A 23095-nucleotide genomic window follows, 5' to 3' on the forward strand; every position below is an offset into this window, starting at 1 on the left:
TTTCTGCACGCTGGTGTAGGCTATTTGTTTCTGGGGGCAGGTAAAAGGAGGAGAAAAGGCTTTAGCCTACATTTATATTTCAATTTTATTCATATAAAAAGTACAAAATCCTTCACTTTCCAAACAATTGTACATTGTATTCAATTACAAGTCATAATTTCAGGCTCTCAAACGTGGTTTTATAGCCTAGGAATTATTTACAATATTAATAGTACATATAATATTTACAGTAAATCACTGTATAACTCCCTGGAGGAGGGTAATAGACAGACTTTATATGATACAACATCTGTTACTATGCTACAGATGATGAATCATAATTGAACAGATAAAAAAAAAACAGCTGCAGTAGAACGGGTTTAATTGCAGCCACATTGTTGTTGAACAGTTGCACTGTCCCTCAACACATTCCAGCAAAGGTGTGGCTACAGGCCAGGCTGACCAACTCAATATTTCACAGTGAAGGCACAGGTGCAAGTTCTCATCAGCACTCATTCCTTTTCATTTCTATTATTTTCTTTACTTTTTTAACCCCTTTATTGAGGGGCCAAATTCAGTAGTTTGAATAAAATAGGTTAGATGTTTTTCTTAGAGTTGAATCTGCCTTTGACACTTCATTTTCCTTTACAGTTGCTTCTGTATAGACATAACAGACTTCTTCACTTATCAAAAACACCATTAGTTCAAGAGTTCCTGATTAGCCTGGATCCCTCCTTATATAGGGTCCCAAAAGAAACAATCTTTTTCTTCAGTAGAAGGTTTCTCCGCTGGAATAGAAGCATATGTGTGAGGACAACAAACAAGCATAGAGCACATGAGACAAGTCAGAACATACATGTGTGAATATGGTACAAGTAAAGATTTTAAAAAAAGCTTTGACATCATTTTTATTACAAAATCTGAAAGCCATTATAAGAACAAACTGTATCTCTGCAGCTTTAAGACTGTGCAATAAAACAGCCAATTCAAGGCCCTCACATCACAAGTCGGTTACAGTGCAGAGGTAGAAATAAGCCACATGTGTTCTAGGACAAATGTTGAAACTCCTACCAGAGACGCAATATACACGACTTTGCATCTAAATCAAGAATGGTATATTTTGTATTTTTTGTACGCTACATTTGTGACTCACTGAGGATGTGAAGTGCAAGGTCCTTTCTTGTTAAAAAATAATGCCATTTTATAACCACTGAATTATGGTTTTTAAATAATCATTTACAAACCCTGTGCTGGTCATAGACGGTCATCAACAAAGGCCTTACAACTGGACTCACCTTAACTCTTCCTTTAGCCTCTTCAGCTTGTCGTGAAGTCTTGTGTTTTTCACCTGAAGTGATGAACTTGGGACAAACCAGGCGGCAATGAACTTACAAATCACCACTACATGCTGTGGGGAAGAGGGGAAGACAGAGATTATATATTAAAAAGGAATAAAAGACTTTTTGACATTTGTCTTTTGATTAGAAAGTACATGTTTTTAAAATTTCTCCAAATACTGTTTAATAATATTCATCACAGTACAATGAGGCTGAATTGCAGGGAGCACACCTCAAACAGTATGACGAAGGCCAGTCTCACAGCCAAGATGAGCCAGAACTGTGGGGTTAGGCTGTAATCCTCACTGCTGCGGTAGTCCTTATAGCTGAGGAGAGAGGCATCACAAAGTGTCAGGACAGTAATGTGGCAGAAGATCTTATAAGTGCTCTCTGTGCTGCTTATTCCCACCTCGGTTTATTTTCTAAAACTGACGCTTTTTTACAGACCTGCAACTGACAGCACAAGCCAGTATACACCCTCGCCCCCTTTTTTAGCATTTGCACACTTTATAAACTGACAAATATGCTTGAATCTATTCAACTTACAGTATACATTGTGACAGAAATGCATTGACAGTAAAAGTTTTCTTTTACAGCCAATGCATCAAAAGGACTGGTTATATATTCAGTTTCAACAGAGCCATCCTTCCAGACAGCATTTTAAAAAGCAGATATTTCCAACTATTCTTGACAGTTAAAAAGCACTGACAACAATGAAGAGAGAAATAATAAAAAAAAAGAGTGAAGGGAAAGACATAATATTGTAGCCTATCTATGCAGTGTCACTGGTCATTAATCAATCATCACTGGCACATTAGTACTGTCACTTGAGTTCCCTTCAAACCTTACCTGCAGTGAGTCACATTGTGGATTTCATCTGTCATCAGTTGACTAAGATGGAAATTAAGTCCTGGGTCATTCACCTGCACGGTGGACAGAGTATTGTTGATGTAGCCCGACATACAGCTGAAGATAAGGATGGGAGGAAGAGAGAGAGAAAGAAAGAGAAAGAAAGAAAGCAAAGAGAGAGTAGAGGGAGGGTAGGGATGGGATGAAAGAGTGAGCAAAAGAGCCAGGTGTGAAGATTATGTATTTATTATTGATAATTTCATTCAATAATGCAGCACAATTGAAAATAGAGATTTCAGTGGATCTACAAATCATATTCCATATATTTAAGTATGAGATGATTGCTATTCCTCTCAGCTCACTTGACACTTGGCTCAGTGGAGTTGTAGCACGGGCCGTAGTAGTACTTATAGACCAGCCGAGGGATGAAGTCTGATGAAATACCAATCACTAGGCCGTTAGCGATGACCGCCAGAACTCCCACTGCCTCTAACACAGTGGTCCACACGCCTGTGGACAGAGGATACACACACACACACACACACACACACACACACACACACACACAGATGCAGTCAAAGATGAAAACATTCACAATCCCTTATAGCAACATGCACATACACACACAAATGCTGAATTTGAGAAAGTCACACTCATTCATAAGCATAGAAATACACACACAGTGACACAACCACAAACAAAACCAAGCGCAGAGACTCAGAGACTAACATTTGACCGAAATGTAGTCTAGCCGGAGAGATATAATACAAGCAATATAATACACTCTCGCAAGATAATTATTCATCACAAAACTCCATCTGAGAGTTGTTGGTGCTCACCGATGTTGTTGGTCTTCTGGGGCACTAGGCGGCGCTCCAGGCTCACCATCTTGATGGCGTCCAGTCGGATCTCAATGATGTTGTTGAGAAGGGCGAGGAGAGGCGCCAGAGGGAACGCAGCAACAAAGATGGTGGTGAAGCTGAACTGGATTACTGCGGAGAGAACCGGATATAGAGATATAACTACCATTCCAAAAAACAATACATTTTTCTGTTTCAACAATTGTTGTTTTTGCACTATCCTCAATGAAATATAGGGTTTACATGATTTGCAAATCATAGTTGATGTTTTTATTGACATTTCACACAGCTTCATAACTAATTTGGAAATAAGGTTGTATTGTTAAAATCAAACTCTATGCTATTGGTCTTCCTGGGATTGATATCTCCCCCTTTCCATCCATAAAATCAAGTACCAATCAACCCCTCTGATACAGTATCTATTTCTATTGTGACACAGTAAAGTCAAGTCAATTTATTTTTTAATTAAATCATTTAAAAGCCTTGAAGAAATAAATGCATGGATAAGGATTTCTAAATCAAAAGACTTAAGCTTTGCTATCATTCTTAGCTGGAAAAAACACTATTGACTTGCTTATTAAAAGTCAAAGAGAAGTCTAGTAAAACACCTAGGTTCTTACGTAACAACACTGTGATGGTTAACAGACAGTACCCACACTCTCCTTTTATCCATTATGCACCAAAGCTATGGAGCAGCCTGCCTCTGTACTGTATATGAGAGCTTTTAGTTAACTAATTTTTTATTTTGTATTATTATTATTATTATTATTATTATTACCCATCTCCAGGAATTCATTGAAGAGGCTGAAGCAGTCCACTTTGTTGAGGCGGTAGTTGCGTTGCAGGTCCTGCAGTTTGCAGTTGTCACACAGCTGCATGCCCACCTTGGGCTCCTGGTTCTCCTTCACGTAGCAGTTTACACACCTCCGCTTCTTGCGTGAAAGCTTCCGCCGCTTCATCCAGCGAGACAGCCAACTGAAGAGAGACAGAGAGAGAAAGAGTGAGAGAGAGAGAAAAGAGAGAGAGAGAGTGAGAGAGAAAGAGAAGGGAGGTTCTGTGTGAGGGTGCAGAGAGAAAACCCATTCACAGAGCCCTGGCTGTATACGAACACCTGACCTTTTCTTCAGCAGACACACAGAAGGAACAGCTAGTGGATATACATTCGCTGAATGTGACTTAAAGTGTTTTGTAATTTCTTCACATAGTATAACCTCTGTGAAAGTGTGGTGTCATCGTGTTCCTTGGACCATCGAAACATGTTTGCTAAACACTGAACTTGCATGCCAATCAGTGAAAACCACTGACACCATCCCAAAGCAGCATACAGAGGGAAACTTACGGTCCAGTGATCTCAAACACATTGTTGATGATCTGCTTCAGGACCATGATAACAGCCATCTGAATAAACAGGTCAATCAGACAGCCTCCTGGGTGACACTTGGGAAGAAAAGGACATCACTGTTATTCATACTATCAATTTAATTAATATAATCTATACAATATATTTAAGGATGTTAAAGTGTTTGCTTTATTCTACTTTTCCATATTTTCACATCCACCTAGTCCTAGGAGATTATGTTTTTTTATGTGGCTTGTCTGTCTGACTGTGTGCAGGAATACACACAAACTACTAGCCGATTGTCATAATAGTTCTTGGAAAAGTGTAGCAAAGGAAGAACCCAATACAGAGTCGACTCATGAGCCACTTCAATAGATTTAATTTCACTTTGCTGCTGTTTTGAGCTATGGCCTCATTTTCTATATACACAATATGCCCTCTAGTAGAGGAAGGGACACACAAAATATTTGGGAAAGAGTGAGGTAGGTACACTGCAGTACAAGCTGCAATTAGAAGATTAGAAGCTTCAGAGAAGAGTTCTAACTGGGTCCAGAACAAAACGCACCTGCACTAGACACTCACCTCCTCCAGCCTCCACTTGCCCACTAACTTGGTGTACTTTCCTGGATGGCCGTTTATCCTGAGGGGGGGGGGTGAAAAAATGTGTCTGTCACTTCAGTGTCCATCACCTTCAGAGGATGAGAGGTGGCCATACCTGTGTAAGGCATAAATGAACGCGGTGGTGTTTGTGTGTTGTATGCGTGTGTGTGTATGGGGGGGGGTACCTTCCCAGGAAGAAGGCTGTGTAGATGAGGGAGGAGAAGAGGGTGAAGAACTGGAAGGTGAACATCTTCACTGTAAAGCTGCGCTCCGTGCCAGCATTGGAACGCACCCGCTCTGCCGAGGAACAGAAGATAAGTCAGTGTGGAACAGGTGAGCTACTAGTTGTTGATTGATTACTAAGATTGTTGATTACTAACTCAGAAGATCTACTTCAATTGGGCACCTTTTAACAACTCCAGCATCAATCATGAAGTGCTAATGAATGTTGTTTGGAGTGAACAATGTACAGTATGTAATACACATATATACCTCTAGATGGCATATTTCAACCGTAAGGCTACAATTTTTTTTTTGGCCCTGTGCAAGGGCTCTATAAAGTTCATGTTGATAATGCTACTTAATAACTTTATTGATCAAATTGGAATTTAATCGATTTATTGATATGGTAACAATGGAAGCAAGGAAGCAAAGAGAAAGCCAACAATTAGATACCAACCTATGTCACACAGCTTGATAGCCACTATCCGATTGACCTGCCAAAAGATCAAAGTTAGAAAATCAGCATGTGTTGACTAATGGCAAGCTCTCTCTCACACACGCTCATACACTCACTCTCTCTCTCTCTCTCTCACACACACACACACACACACACACACACACACATACACACACACACAGGGAGTCTCTGAGATGTACCCGTGTCATGATGGTGATGGTGAGGTAGTGTAACACAGCCCCCAACATGAGCGCTACGAGGCTGGCGTGATCACTCACGAACTCCCAGCTGCTGTCGGTCAGCTGAACTGCTGCAATTACTCGGAACACAACCAAGGCATGGGCCAGACCAATGATCAGCACCAACTGGACACAGACACAGAGAGAGACCTCAGATGTAAATTTAATACAAAAGCCAGCAATGTTTGCCCAGAGATCACCGAACATATTAAGGGAAACTAAAATATATCTTAGGATAACACAGTTTCACATTCTGTTTTACAAAATCCAGCTTCGCTCTTCAATTGACCTTTCGCCAAACTCCGCCCCAGAACACGTATTGTCCAATCCTACGTTTGCAAGTGTTCTAAGACCTTAGATACTGTTGCTATGTCAAACATTGTGGAATTAACCAGGAAGTAGCATGATCAAGGCTCGGCTTCAAACACTCCCCACCAAATATAATCTGGCCCTGTGGTTCCCAAAACCTCATGAACCATTCTGTTAACTACATAGTAGAAAGCAGCGGGAACAACGGCTCACATAATGAACAGTAGCCCCGTGTTCAAGGGCCTATGCATCGCTTGCCACAACTGTATTGTAAACAATACGGCAAAAGACTATACGACAAAACTATACTGTGGTTTCCAAGTGCTTTAAGAATTGTTCTTAGGAATTGCCCAAACACCCCGGATATTGTAGTTGTCAATTAAATGTCAAAGAGCATTCTGATTTTAGAAGTACAGTAGGTTGTTGCTTTCATTCATGGACTTGTGTTTCTCTGAGAAAATGTTACTGTATGCATACTTACTTATTCATGTGGTTGTGACTATTAGCAGTGTTTGTATTGTCATGTGAAACAGGCTTTTGAATATTTGGATGCTGTTTTTTTTCAAAACAGTATCACACTGTGTGTGTGTGTGTGTGTTGTTTGTTTGTTTACATTATGTACAGTACTTCTTACCATAAAGGTGACAAACACCATGACAAGGATGCTACGAAGGTAGGAGTGTTTGTGCTGTTTGGGTTCACAGTCAGGGTTGTTTACAATCTCCATAATCAGTTCCTCCTGTTTTAACACACACACACATACACACACCACGCACGCAAGCACGAACACACACACGCACGCACACACACGGACATACACACACGCACACACACACACACACACACACACACACACACACACACACACACACACACAAACAGAGAGAGAGACATTCAAAAACAATGTAAGTGGTCCACACAATGTAAGTGGTCTCACATGGTCCACTTGCTCGCCATGTTATTCAGATCCCCTGTAATGACTGAAGTGTACATTACCTCCTCTTCTGACCAGTCAAAAACCTTCCACTCGCACACGTAAGAGGCTCTGTGTCTCTTCCAGAACTCTAGGAAAACTGTGGCTGTAAGTAAGTTTAAGACACATTACAGTTATTTCGAAATAAAAAATAGTACAGCTTAGCACATTTATTTATTATTATTTATTTGCTCTCTCTAACCCAAACCCTATGAGCCTCACCCCCCCCCGCCAAAAAAAAAAAATCTATTACTATATGATAGACAAAAAAGTTTTTTGAATCCTTGTGTGTGTATGTATACAGTCACATTACAAAGTTAGCACACCCATGCTAAAGTTGACTAAAAAGTAAATAATAAATACATGTAATAAATAATAAATATGTGTATAATATATATAATATATACGTAAATATTGTAAGTATACATATTTAAGTAAAAAATAAATATGTGTATAATATATACATGTATATTTGGGTGTCGCTTACCCCACACAGCCATAAACATGGCAAATGCCACTGTACCCTCGTTATCAAAAAGAAGATTCACCTGCAGAATGAAACAGAGAGGGGTGACCTGAGGTGCATTCGAATATGAAAACATATGTGAACATTTGTGAACGTTGACAAACAGGTTTTTGTTTGCCTTGAATTTTTTGTGAATGTTTGAGTACACTCGCAAACAGTCTGAGGATGTACAGTAGTTCTCCACAAACATACAGTGGAGCTGGACCTGAGCTGGACAAGTGTTACCGTTACAATGGGATGTTTACACCAAATCGTTCAAATTTAACTGTTCAGAGAAAACATGTTCGCCAGGGGGGTATTCCAAGTACGTGTTTTAGTGACAAACCTGGGTAAGTTAACTCAGAGTAAGTGGTAAACCTCCTACAACAAGAGCCCTATGGCATTGTTTTGTTAGGAGAATGATGTCATTCAGCTCTTCTATTAGGATGTTTACCACCGGCTCTTCAACATGTGTTTTAGATCCAATCCCTACTACATTCCTCAAAAAAGTATATGAAGGCTTAGCTCCCTTTTTTCTCAAGGTAATAAATACCTCATTAGAAACAGGTATATTTCCAACTGCTTTTAAAACCGCTGTTGTGAAACCTTTACTTAAAAAGTCAAAACTTGACCATACCAATCTGAGCAACTACAGGCCTATATCAAATCTATCGTTTTTGAGCAAAGTACTTGAAAAAGTTGTTTGCAATCAGTTAAATACCTTCCTCAACGAAAACAGTATCCTTGAAAAATTCCAATCAGGTTTTAGATCAAATCACAGCACAGAAACGGCTCTAGTAAAGATAGTCAATGATCTCAGACTAGCTACCGACTCAAACAAAGTCTCAATCCTTATTCTTCTGGATTTGAGTGCGGCATTTGACACCATTGATCATAGCATCCTAATTCACCGCCTTGCAAAGTGGGTGGGTCTCTCTGATAATGCTCTAAACTGGTTTCAAACCTACATTACTGGCAGAGATTTTTATATCAGTCTAGGAGATCATGTATCTGAAAACATGACTTGCCTTTTGGTGTGGCCCAGGGAGCTGCCTTGGTCCCCTGCTATTTTCTCTATATATGCCCCATTGGGAAACGCCATAAGTCAGCATAATGTAAACTTCCACAGCTACGCAGATGATACCCAATTGTATCTTTCTGTGGAGCCAACTAACCCAGATGGCCTTTGCTCCCTCACTGCATGCCTAACCTCCATTAATCAGTGGATGAGCAAAAACTTTTGAAACTAAATGATGACAAAACAGAGGTACTTCTGGTTGGACCAAAACTAAAGCGAGATATTATTCTTAGTAATCTGGGGAACTTGGCACACCAGGTCAAACCAAAAGTAACAAGCCTCGTGTCATCTTAGATGCAGAGTTAAGTTTTAAGCCCCATATCAGTAAAGTTACTCAGACAGCCTATTTCCACTTGAGAAACATTGCCAAAGTGCGGCCCTTTTTAACTCAACAAGATGCAGAAAAGCTAATTCACGCCTTTATCACTAGCAGGTTAGACTACTGCAATGCACTTTTCACTGGTCTTCCCAAAAACATCTAAAGAAATTGGCACTCATACAGAACTCTGCGGCTAGACTTTTAACTAAGACTAAGAAGAGAGAACACATCACCCTGTGTTGGCTGAACTGCACTGGCTCCCTATTTCCTATAGAATTGATTTTAAGGTTATGTTAATTACTTACAAAGCTCTGAATGGCATAGCACCTTCATATATCTCTGAGCTTTTAATATCTTATCAACCACAAAGGAAACTTAGATCATCCAATTCTAATCTTTTAATCGTACCCAAAGTGCTCCACAAACAAAGTGGAGAAGCTGCTTTTATCCATTATGCCCCCAAACTATGGAACACCCTGCCTCTGTACATCAAGCAGGCGAGTTCAGTAAATATTTTTAAAAAAGATCTGAAAACATACCTGTACAGGAAAGCTTTTAGTTAACTCATCTTATCCTGTAGACTACATTTTCAGATTATTCTACATCTGCTACTATTGAGGGCTTAGCCAGCCAGAAGCGGATGGGCTCCCCTATTAAGTCAGGTTCTGCTCAAGGTTTCTTCCTGGAATATGGGAGTTTTTCCTTGCCACAGTTGCCATATGGCGTGCTTGTGGGGGTAAGAGGGTTAAGGCTGCCAGTCTTATGACGCCATTTTCTATATTTTTGATATGTTGCTGAGTATAACATAAACAGCAAAGAAAAAGTGATTGATAATGACTGACTGACTATTATTGTGTTACATGTTTCAAATGTAAAGCACTTTGAGCTGCATTCTGTGTATGAAAGGTGCTATACAAATAAAGCTTTATTATTATTATTATTACTTACTCTGTGTTAACTTACCAAGGTTTGTCACTAAACCACATACTTGGAATAGCCCCAGAAACGATTGTCACTGTTTACAAAATTTTAATGCAGGTTGTTTGAAAGGTTCCTTTTCTTACAGTAACATCAATTTATGAGTACCAAAGTACACTGTAGTAATAAATATCCCAGTGCACTGAAGATTACAGTAATATGTTCATTAACCTGGAGGTTAACGTCTTTAAGTCAGGATGATGTTGCTTTGTGTGTGTGTGTGTGTGTGTGTGTGTGTGTGTGCGTGTGTGTGTAGGACAGGTATCAGTGTGTGTGTTACCTTTGCATAATCGCATATTTCTGAAAGATGCCACACTTTGCACTTGTCACATAGTGGACACATGATAGTGTTTGAGTCACACACCTCCTTTCTGTCAGACAAATACAAACAGAACAAAGACATTCATTCATATATTTCATTGAATTGATTGTATAAACTCATCTACACCAAATGTAAATGGGAAATGGCAAAACAAAGTAACTCTCTCTCTCTCTCTCTCTTTCTGTCTGTGCATGTGTGTGTGTGTGTGTGTGTGTGTGTGTGTGTGTGTGTGTGTGTGTGTGTGTGTGTGTGTGTGTGTGCATTGTGTGTGAGTGTGTGTGTGTATGTGTATACGTACATCAAGGGGCTGGTATTGTAGAAGGCCAGCCCATATAGGAAAACAATAACCCCAAGCACAGCAGCAGGAATCAGGAGAAAGGTGTACCAACCCAGCCACAGGTAATACAGAGCCACTTTCTCACCAAAGTAGTTCCTGTTTCATAACAATAAAACAGTAGAAAATAACAATATAATACAAAACTGTACCTTTTGCCTTGCTTAGATCATCACAAACATAGCACAGACATGCAAACAAAATACAAATATACAAAACTGAATATTTACACACATGAAGAGTGGCCACATACAACCACATACATACAAAGTGTCTCAGTACACATGCATGTAATGACACAAGCAATGAAATAAGGCCAATGTGTTTTATGGGGTAGGACTATTCAGCAGGGAACCCGGGGGTGGTCATGGATGAATGAAAGCATTGTTGTTTGTTCAAAATGGGGGTGCTTCAGTGATGATGTGCACAAGTGATAAGATGATATGGAGTTTGAACAAACCGTTTTGAGAATTACCATTCTGTTCTCAGAAATGAAATGTGCCAAAGCAACTGAGTAAAACGGTAAAAAGTCGGTTCACCAGCAGAACCTTGACAGGCATTTACAATAAGCACATGACAACATACTCATTGTCATAACTACACACATATATTGATTGTTTCAAATCTCCACAAAAAACATACATATATTTGTCACACTGTGTGTGTGTGTGTGTGTGTGTGTGTGTGTGTGTGTGTGTGTGTGTGTGTATGTGTGTGTCTGTGTGTGTGTGTGTGTGTGTGTGTACATGGATTAGTTTGTGCATCTAACCTGACATTGGTAATTGGTTGCCCTTGGAAACAAGCAGTCCACCGTGCCCAACTCTTTCTCAGTTCTTTCTGTTCTTTTTTCTGCAAAGCCCAAAGTGGTGAGTGAGTGGCATATGCATGTGTGTGTGTGTGTGTGTGTGTCAGGGCTGCACAATTAATACATTTTTAATAAAAATTGCCATTTCAAATAATGCAAATAGCTAATCGCAAAGGCTGCAATTAATTGTGCTGTTTGCAACTTTGCCCCAATGGTTAATCTTGTCACATCTATGATTTTTTATATTCATGTCGTTCTCAATGTTTGAGAGACTGTGAAGCTCACCTAAAAGGAGTGCTGTGTGTGTGTGTGTGTGTGTGTGTGTGTGTGTGTGTGTGTGTGTGTGTGTGTGTGTGTGTGTGTGGGTGAGACAGAAGATATGGTTGACAACATTCTTTAACTACCAGCATAAGTGACTGTGGACTGTGGATTGTTTGTGATTATAAAGATGACGTTTTGCTTTAGGAATCCATGCCAAGTTTCATCAGGAGGCATTAATGGCTCTATTCGGAGCTATTTTTAGCAGATGGGTGTGAAGGCACTGCACCCCTTGCTAGGTGAATTCCCAAGAAACCAGCAGAAGGACAATATGGAAATAGTTTTGTTTTTATTTAGTGTTGCTTTGATTGAGCATTGGCATGAAGAAAATGTGGTATCGTGCCCTTAATCATTTGAATCACTATACCAAACTTCCCCAACTCATGATAACTTTCTAAAAATATGCATGTGACGTCACCTCTTCATGTGTCCTCACCTCGTGTAAACAGAACTCAGCCTCAAATACATTCTTCTTCATCAGGTCTTGCAAGTATTCTGAGAGAGAAAAAGAGAGGGACAGAGATATATATATATAGAGAGAGAAAGAGAGAGAGAAAGAAAGAGAGAGAGAGAGAGAGAGAGAGAGAGAGTACGCATGCGCAAGTAGAAGGGAAGGGAGCTGTCACATTCCAGCTCTACTGGAGCATTCCTCTGTGCTGAGTATGTATTGTAAGTATACTACTTCTCACCTCCTGTGTCACTGATGCAGGTGTGGTGCAAGATGAAGTTCACTATCCTTATCCTTGAAAAGAAAGATGAGAACAAAAACTTAAGAATGGATGCAACAATAAGTGACTTTTTTAAGCATGCTTTTGAAGCATGAAGTATTTGTGTCACCACAAACCTCTTGGTATATGGTCTTGTGAAGGACAGTTAAGCACTCCACATATAGCTGCTGACATGAGTCTGCAGACACTGGGAGTAGCCTAATGTAGCCAGACTCAATTCTATTCAGGCTGCTGGGTTGTATTGAAAACAATGAAATCTTATATAGGCCAAATTGGACGTCAAAAGCGGAATGCATTGGTAGTTTTCAGCTAAATGCTGTAAAACATTTCTGACATGAGAAATTTTATTTTATGTCAGCACAGACTGAAGTCACGATAGGATTATGCAATTAATCAAATTAATCGATAAATGATAATATCATTAATAATAATGATCTCAATGTTGACCAAATAATCATGATTAGGATTGTTGCCATAATCAAGCAGTAAGCCACAAAGTTAATTCTGAGAGTGATTCCTGTGCATAGCTAATTGCATTGCAAGTGTGTGTGCATCATCTGAGTGCACAAACATGTGTGCAGTTGTGCATGTGTGTGTAGATGAGTGTGTATAAAATACCTTGTGGAAAGTGGTACACAGCCCTGCTGTTCATAACTCCAGTTACAGGCGTCAGACACCTTTAGCAGGTATCTGTACTGCTCAAAGATCTCCTTGGGTGCTTTAATCCCATAAAACACTTTCTCGTCATCTGGAATTTTCTAAAATGTGATCACAGATACAGTATGTGACACGTGTAATGTGGCATACATATTATCCATCAAGTGATTACAAAGCTCTTTAACATATCCTTTAGCATAGTCCTTTAGTCCCAACACATGGCAACTCACCGATATTTTCAGCTTCTTTGATTTCAGGGCATTCACAAAAGCCACCTGTTTCTTGAACGTCTCACTGCTTGCGTCATGCACGTTGTTAGCCACCAACACATAATCATAGGTCAGAGGGGTGTGCTGAGCAGGACAAATAAGTCTCACTTTAATAAATAATAAACAACAACTCATCAGCAATGAAGACCTACAAGACACGTTTGCTGTGGGGTGATGGGCTGTCAATTACGCTGAATGTTCAAACAATCGGTGTTAGAACACTCACAACTCATAATCTCCCATCAGGTTTCACACATAGAGTCTCCTTTTGTGAAGAGCGGGAGAAACAACACACTGCCAGCAAATAGACATTACTGTCATTAGACACTGCAGTATCCCATTTTTCAGGTGAGAAAACACAGCACATACTGTACAGTCGGTCTGAGTGGCAAAGTGGTGAGAGGCTTTGCCTGCTGCATATAGAGTTGGAGTCTCTTTGCTCTGTATGGAATTAATGGATCTCAGATGCCCATCATGACAAACAGACTTACAGTAAGATGGATGCACTCAGACTCAAAGTATAATCAAATAAAAGTTGACCACTGAGAGCCATAACAGCCGATGTGCACACGATAGCAGAGGGGCTAAATGTGTATGTAAGCATAAGAGGTCTAAAAGAATATATAAGAATATGTAAGTGATAATTGGTGATGACTGTGGAGGTCTTCATAGGTGAATTGCCCCTTCTCACCACAGGAGGAAGATAACCCTGACTGCCCTTCTCGTTGACCACCCCGATCACCTCCAGGAGGTCGATACTCCCCTACAAAAACAAGTGTTGGGTTATTACACCACAATGCATGTGTATAATATTACAGTAAACAGTCACATATATGGTGCACAGCTTCCTACAGCGACACAACACAAAGGCAAAGGGTAGCCACTGATAGCAATAATTTTACGGTTAAAATTAATAATAACTTAATTTCTAGACTAGTTTCAGCTAGCCATGTGGCCCCTCCTGGCATTAAACAAAAGACACCCTCCCCTCCCCCAATGAATTTAGCGTGAATATTTATGAACGGAGGATGTCGTGCGCGAGTGCCTAGACGCCCATTGCTGAAGCGTGAATGAAATGGAACTGAAAATGTTGTCAAAGAAAGTAGAAGACAACGGCCTTTTAACACGTTTTTGGATGTTGTCATGTGTTATTAATGGAAAGTATGACTATGTTGTGTTCGAGTTTAGATGCAATTTGGCGTCAATGTTGTTATCTTGTGTCGCAGCCAGTCAAACAACACTTTGTGTCAGATTCAGTGGGTCGCTTACCATTAAGGATATTGGCGATTTTTACACAGTAGGCCTTGATGGTAGTCTTAGCCTAGCTAGGCTATTATGTTTTTTTATCGTTTTGATTGTAGCCTAAGCTCTGTGCATCTGTAGTGACATGTTAGCCCAGGCAGCAACATAGCCTACATCAAATTGACCCACTGTATAGCCTACAACACAAATGTCTGTGCAATAAATAGCATGTTATACATGCCTGTGTGTGTCCTAACTCTGAACAAATGGCATCCTGTCATTGCTCGCATGCACATGTGATATGTTATTCTGAGACATAATATAGGAATTACTACACATAACTAAACACACAAAAAGTTGTGAAAACAATTTATTGTATTAGTTATTTACAGCCAGGGCATATAAACTGTCCTTCAGTGTCAGGCCAGTTTACACATTCAGTGGTAGGCCTGCCAGCCCTGGCAGCAATCACATTTTATCTTCAAGACAAAAAACATTGAGTTAAGCTTAATACTGATGTCAAGCCAAAGTTGTAAAAATATATATATTACCATACCAAAAAACCCACAGAGTATTGTGTGCAAGGATAAGGATATACAAAATAAAGTTTGGGTAATCAGCCTTCAAAGGACAGAAATGGGGTGCCCTGTCTATCTATTGTAGAGCAGTTTATTCTTTTCAATTTTAATTTTACATAGTAAGAGGGAGTCTGGCCAAGTTAGCCTAATATTCTTAGGGAATAGAACATAACAGCAGATGTTAGATGTCGAAAATGTAAATTAATAGGCATGCATATAGAACAGCAAGATATGAGCCTGTCTGGCATCAAATACACGAGTGGAGTGGTGTGTTTCTCTGTTCCTACCTGAACAGTAAACTTTCAAAGCGATAAGACCTGCTCAAAATGCCATTAACTAAGAGTTCATGGGCTTTCAAAATGATTTTGGAAACGTTATTTTAAGGTAAAAACTCCTCTGGGGTCTTTTATGCATCACATGACTAATTTGGGGTTTGAAGGGCCAGATTACTACCTGTTATAATCAGCCCATATGTAGTCATTCACTTCAATCTGATGACTGATGAACCGCCCCCCCATCATCCTCATTGAGCACATAGGTTCTTGTAAAGTACTACTTAATTTGTAACCATTAGCCATTCATACCCATTCACCACACCATAACCCATTCATCTTGTGTATCTGAAGGACTTCTCTAACAGAAGGCATCATCCATGTAAAGCTAGACAGTACTTGTAAGGTAATAAAGCATATTGACTTAATGCAGTTATGACCTTTATGGATAAACATAACCAATATACTGTAAGTGCATGGCCCATATTAATGCCCTGCTTCCCTAATGGTACAATACCAACATGATTGTATAAAACAAGTTTTATTATTTCACAAGACCCCAAGATATCAGAATGTCCAATAAAGCATTTTTGGCAACAGAGGAGCTGGGCATTGTAATGCAGCACAAGTAAATTTGTCAAACTAGGCTAACATGTTTGTGTAGGCAAGCATGCATGACCAAACCTCGAAACTCATTGGACATCACACACAAAAACAGATGATGTACTAACACTTTCAAGACATCTACCATGATGTCCCACTGACATTACAACCTTAAGTGCTAAATAGCCCATTTAAACAGGGCTAAATGAAAGTAATGACAATTTGATAGGCTGTAGGCTAGCCTGTCAAAGCTACACAAGATCAAAACATAGACGCCAAATTGCCTAATCGTACACTTACTCGACCACCAGTGGTCGTCGAAATTGTCACGTTTTTCCACAATATCCCATATCAACATTTAAAAACATTTTCAGTTCCATTTGAGTCACGCTTCATGAATGCTCTCTAGGCGCGCGCGCACGTCAACCTCCGTTTATAAATATTCACGCTAAACTCCACCCGACTCCACCCATGGAAACTCAGAATCTCAGAAACCGTATATCTGGTAACACCGGTCTGATACAGTTTTGCCTATCCATGCGTGAGACTGAGACGCCTGTTTATTTTGTTTTAAGTGCGTGCAGGGTGTGAGAGGGGAATCGATGTGCTTTGATTCCAGCTTGGTAGTTGTAGTCCGTGAAATTAAAAAGCACGTGTGTGTGAAGTATCCAAACAATGACACCTTCATTTCATTATGGCTGCTTTAGCAACACACCTTAAGATACTGTGTAGTGGGTCCCATTTAGAAGTGGCTACTTCATTCGCGGTTTCCTTGACTCATGGAGCTGCGTGAATTTTATTACAACTTTTCGCCACGATATGGCAGTTTAAGTCCGCTTGATACTGTAAGGCGTAAGCCATTGGTTTCCAAAGGAGATTTCATTTGTGTCGCCAGCATAGCCTATTGACAATTTATGTTGTAAATAGGCCTACCTTATAGCCTACCTGTAGCTTAGGGAAGCTAACAGCTTTCTATTAGGATCTAGAGTGTTAGTTACAGTTTTGTCATAACTCCCTGATGCATTTTTGCATTTAGAATAGCCAGAGCGTGAACAATATCGGGTGCCTATGGACTAGGCTTGGTGAACCCAGCCTGATCTGCCCGCTATTTATTTTTTGATTTCTTAAAAGATTGAGGTTGGTCTGGTGAAAGCCAGACTAGCCATGGACCTCAGTTACACAATGCAAGGGAACATGAATCAGCCTATATTTACACGATTCACCTAACAATAACGGACAACAGCTCTTCAACTTTGGCCCGTTAAAATGTGTATGAACAGTCTAGCGACGCATTTCATCAAGGCCCATTTGGACATGTCAGTTATTTGCACCACTAGATGTAAAACAGCATTTCGTTTCAGACTACTGTTACTTAATTTGTGCATTGACAATAAAGTATTACATGAACTAAAGATGACTAAAATCTTATGTAAATCTTAGCTGTTGAAAACGGCACGGAACTGACAGAGATGTTTTTGTTTATTTATAAATAAATAAATAAATAACATTATGCTGATACCTTTTGCTTTTCCCAAATACAATGTAGCCTACAGGTGTAAGTGACCTTTCATCAATCCAGTTGCAATGGATGAACTGTGATGAACTGCCCTACTTGTGATTGTTTAGAGATGTTAAAGGTTTTATAACAATGCTACATCTTCTTTGGCTATTCTACAATCTATTCACCTTTTCAGCACCAGTAGGCTACTCTCTGTGCAGCTGCACACACACACTCAGGCATGCCAAACAAGCATACACAAAAGTTTCAAGAGTGGGGGATGGAGTAAAATATGGAGACAAATTGAAGTGTGATTTATTTTCGCAGAACGGATGTACAGGACTGAGCGGCGGTCATATTTTGTACCGCTATGCGGTACATCTAGTTCCTGAGGGTTTTCTGAAAACATACTAAAAATTGTCAACATCTACCAAAATGTAATATCTAAGCCTCTGTAGCACCTAGAAACATGAAATAAAAAGCATGCTGCGCTACGCAGCATCCAGCGGGAGATTCAATGTTGCGCTATGCAGCATCAGGCGGTAGATAGAATGTTGCGTCATGCTGCATCCAGCGCGAATGGGTTAACCCATACAAAAGTGATTAACTTGCATTGTAAGACTAAGAATTAGAAGGATGGAGAACTGAAGAGAAGATAGAGAGTTTGATCCAACAGAGGCCATGGCCTCTGTGCCATGGCTACATAGACCATCGACCATTTTTTTTTTGTACCCTCTCTGCTTGTAACAGAATAAACCTGATTCCTGAGTTTTCCTGAAGTTTGCCAGTCTAAGATTAATATTAAGTAATTATTCACCACAATTACTTTCACCACGGTAAAGGGACATGAGCGCTATGAGTTAAGAGCTATGATAACAAACTAATGGAGTTACAGTACGTGCAACGCGTAGGAGGCTGTTTGAGGCAGCAGCCAAAGCAGAGAGGGAGGGATATTGTGTCCAATCAGGTCCAGACCCCATGATCAGCTACTGATGCAGTCTCAGCATGTGAGCTTGTGATGTTGTGGTGTGGTGGTGATGAGCTGATTTGCTGCAGTGGTAAACGCTATGGCTACACTGTGGGTGTTTTTGGAAATAGAGAAATTCACATGGGAACATTGTATAGCAAATACACCTGTACTCCTAAGAAATAAAAAAAATGTTTCTCTAGGCTACCCATGTATACAGTGATTGACTGTGACAACATTATATAAATACTTTTGAGGAACACATTAACACCTCTCAAATGATACAAAAACAAATTCCTTAAATTCAGAGGAGAGGCATGGTATTGTTTTTTTTATATTCCCAGTGTGTGGTGACAGGGGTGAATAGAAGACCAGACATTGGTCTACACACAAGGCTCTACCTCTCTATGTTTACAGTCTGAGGAATTAGCCTCGCTGTTACTGTCAGACTGTGATGGTGAGTCAACAACAATACCCACACCTTCATGGGAACCCTTAGCACTTCACCTTAATACAGAAACTGATTCTTTGAAAGTATCTATGGAATGAGGCTTACACCAACCTGACCATGGCAAGCTCTTAAAAGAATGTTAATGATGAGATTTGGGTATTTTGCTGTATCTGTAGTGTGTGTGTGTGTGTGTGCATGCGTGCGTGTGTGTATGTGTGTGTGTGGTGTATCTGTGTGTGTGGTGTATCTGTGTGTGTGTGTGTGTGTGTGTGTGTGTGTGTGTGAGAGAGAGAGAGAGACAAAGAGAGAGAATGAAATAGAAAGATAGAGATGACATGGGATATGGCACTACATCAGAGCCACTCTCACCCTGAGGACACTAATACTATATGAGTGACTCAGTCAGGACACACACATGAGAAGTTTGTAATATTCTCTGTTCTCTGGTAGTTTCAGGGTGGACCAGAAACCAACTTGTAATAAGAGAAATGTTATATCTATCCATCTTCACACAGAAACTATAAAAGCATGTTCAGTTCCAAAACCATGACTGAATTGTATGTAATGTAGCTATTTTTTTTATTTTTAAATATAATTAAATGTCCCTCCAGAATGTGACTATTGTCTGAATAGAAAAAGCAATCACAACTGTTTCAGTGTTTGGAGGTTGAGTTGAATTGGTTGTTCGATTATTGCCATTTTATCATAATCGGCATTGGCTGATTAAAGTGCTCATAAGGCCATTTAAAACAAAGAAGTCTGCAAACAGTGTTGTACTGTATGGCCTTGGAACAATACTAGCACTCCCCATGTGCCCTTAATTAGTCCTGCAATATTAGCAACATGACCGCAAGCCAGAAATGCAAACTGGCAGGGACAAACAGCATCACACTGCTCCTGGATGTAAGATTCAAGGTCCATTGAACTCATTGAACGTTTTGCAATAGACAACTTCACAATTCTAATAGACTCTTGAGGGTACAATAAAACATTAAGATGTTTTTAAAAGTTGTTCAGTCCATGTCTCTTAATTTTCATGAAATTGCTGTATTTTATCACATGGCAAAAAAAGATATCAGCATTGCATACTGGATTTTTTTGTGTGAAAGTACAGTAGTAATCCAGTCTTATTACAATGGCATTACTTCTCTAATTCAGCTGTGCAAGATAGCCTCAGTCACTGCCCAAAACACACCATGGTAAAACCCATAATCAGATAAGAGGCAATGGGGAGTTTCTCATGTTTCTGTTGCATATCCTACATTGGTTTGCACTTCTTGTGCAAATCAGAAAGAAAAAAGTTCTTATGGCCAATAGTGCCAATTCAATGTAATTCAATGTAGGCCTACTCAATATATTTGGTTGAACCAGGCTAATAGAGCATGCATAGGCCTATGACCTCTTCTTAGGGAAAAACGTGTTGTGCGTTGCATTTCATAGCCTGGGCCTACTTGGCATCTCAAGAAGGGAAAAACGAGCCCATAACTTGAGCTATACAGTAATTCCAATGTGAAGTGAAAACCAGATAAAGTCTCATTTAGCCAACACTAAGTGTATAACAAAAGACCGCTGTTGTTGCTGTTAGCGTAACATCTGATTGCTTGGAAACTTCATGCGTTAACCAAATATTTGGATGTGTAGCCTAAAAACCTAGCTTTGGTCACCAGTTTATAGCCTACTCAAGAACAGATTTACGCTTAACCTAAACATAATTGGTGTGTGTCAAATAGCCATGTTACTTACGTGTCTCTTATGGCCCAGTCTGTGAGACATGGCAGATGTTCCTTTATTTCGAGGTTCCTAATAAACGCCGCTTCGCTCTGTTCTCATCGGGCCCGTGATTTAATAGTGGACTATGTTTTGACATGAGCACAAGTAGCCTACCTGCGCTCACTCGCCACCACACACGATATGTTTCCGTACTTCCTCATCTAACATGTAGTCGAATTTCCTCTGACACAGGTTAAAGGAATGTCACTTGTTGACTAATCTACAATGTCACACCTGTTCAGCGGCTCACCTTTCTGAGACAACCTTTAGTATTATTTTCGGGGTCTACTCGAGATATCAGGACAAGATATCAGGACAAGAACAACATGAAACATTAAAGTGGAATACAGAAAGTTCAGACGTTATGGACATTGCCAGAAGTGAAATACTCCACTGTGCTCCCGTTCTGCAGAACCTCGCGCAGAGTGGCGCTGTTATCAGAACCTTTAGATGTCTCAACTTGTCTTTGTTGTTGCATGATCGTCCAGTAGATGGCGGCAATGTATTTAGTCATAATCGACTTGTTCACAGTTATTCACACAGGCTATTCATTTTTGTAGTATCGCTAGCCTAAACACAACAACCATGTATTTTGCTGACAGGGAAGCGGGAGCAAAGCCTGTAAAGCCTGTGTATTTCCTTGTAAAGAAGTGAACACAATAGTCACTTTTTATTATTCAAACAATAGGCATAATCAACAATAGTTAGCCTACTGGCAACTCTGACTGTTTTTGATCGTGATTGATATACTGTAGGCTATTGTACAATACTAACTTGGCTAATTCTTCAGTGGCAAATTAGCCTAATTATCCTACTAATTAGTGCATCTAGTTCATGTATAGAGTATGAGAAAATTTAGATAACAGCTATAGGGTATATCCAAGTTACAGTAGCCTACTGTATTTTTTGTAAAGGTAATATTATTATTATATTAATATAACAAATTTTGTTGTTACTCTAGGTCCCCTATTGCACTGTAGCTTGAATGTGATTACTTTGGATAACAGTGTCAGTTAGATGAATAAATGTAACAATAAATAAAGAGTCTGGTTCCAAAATCTCCATTTTTAAAAACATTAATACGTCATGTTATTGAATTGTGTATTTCAGGTAATATCAATAAAATTGCAGTTGTGTTGTTTTTTTGAAAACATATATGTAAAAAATGAAAATGGAGGGTATCGTTTGGGAACCAAACTCTCTCTGGACCTTAGAGAGTAAGTGCTCTATTTTACAATGTTACATGCACCCTGGAATCTCTCATTAGACAGACTCATATACAGCAAAATCATATACAGAAACCATATACAGAAAACCTCCTCATCAGTAAGGTGTGTGTGTGTGTGATTATCTCTGTGTGATCAAATGTCATCTATATACCTCAAGTCATCTGTAATCAGGTTGAATGTTCAACCAGACCCACCCTAGGCCCTGTTATTACCCTGCACCCCACCCTCTGAGTCGTGGCAGTCCAGACCGCGGCCCCCGGGAAGGTGCAGTGTGCCCTGGCCACTGCCTCTGGGCCTGGCAGCAGCCAGCAAGGTTCAGAAAATGAAGGGCTTTGCTCCAGCTCCATGCTACACCCAGGGAGCAGGCATGGCCTAATTACTGGAGAGCAGTAGCATGGCGACCACATCAGGGGAGGCTGGGTACCAGCAGCTGCTAAATCTGTCCAGACCAAACCTCTGGATCACACATGTGGCACAGTGAGGGTGGAGGAGTGTGTGTGTGTTTATGTGTATGTGTGTGTGTGTGTGAGAGAGAGAGAGAGAGAGAGAGAGAGAGAGAGAGAGAGTGTCTGTGTGAACAGTTCATGGGGGACTGTACATTCTAGGAAAGGCCCTCTTTGTGAAAGAGAAGGCCATTCAGCTACTGTATAAGGACATTGGTGTCATTAGAATTGCATGGTTAGCACATATTGTATATTGCAAACGATTGACTTTGACTGAAATCATAGAATGCAATGCAATGCAATGCAATTTGTAAAATGAGTGGAGGGCAATATTCCATGACATACCTTGATATAAAAGAAAGAAAATGCTTGTGACTTTTGCTGACCCTATTTTCTATCTGTTCCATTGAGATTTGTATGATATAGACCCCAAAAGCCTTTTTATTTTCATAATTTCTTGATGTCACACCAAATGATATGGTGTCACGCCATATGATAAATAACACCACAAAACAATCTGTTAATACAAAAATGTGTATTATATGTATTTCACAAGCAACAAAAG

At 39.9% G+C, this 23095-nt stretch overlaps 1 protein-coding gene across 1 annotated transcript; it reads right to left on the reverse strand.

The window, feature by feature from the left end:
* Positions 1–67: 67 nt before the first annotated feature.
* On the reverse strand, positions 68–20991 carry LOC125302763 (anoctamin-9). Its single transcript, XM_048256068.1, has 24 exons — positions 20832–20991; positions 14169–14240; positions 13439–13561; positions 13170–13309; positions 12513–12565; positions 12260–12318; positions 11470–11549; positions 10665–10799; positions 10325–10415; positions 7652–7712; positions 7188–7270; positions 6826–6930; positions 5844–6008; positions 5644–5680; positions 5150–5261; positions 4947–5004; positions 4365–4462; positions 3804–4000; positions 3005–3157; positions 2528–2675; positions 2166–2282; positions 1549–1642; positions 1275–1387; positions 68–767 (listed from the first exon to the last, which is right to left on the reverse strand). Exons 1-24 carry the CDS (start codon positions 20859–20861, stop codon positions 749–751), a joined length of 2343 nt encoding a protein of 780 aa, XP_048112025.1. The 5' UTR covers positions 20862–20991; the 3' UTR covers positions 68–748.
* Between the last annotated feature and the right edge of the window lie 2104 nt (positions 20992–23095).

This window comes from Alosa alosa, chromosome 11, assembly GCF_017589495.1.
Source record: "Alosa alosa isolate M-15738 ecotype Scorff River chromosome 11, AALO_Geno_1.1, whole genome shotgun sequence".
In the NCBI taxonomy this organism is placed as follows: Eukaryota; Metazoa; Chordata; class Actinopteri; order Clupeiformes; family Clupeidae; genus Alosa; species Alosa alosa.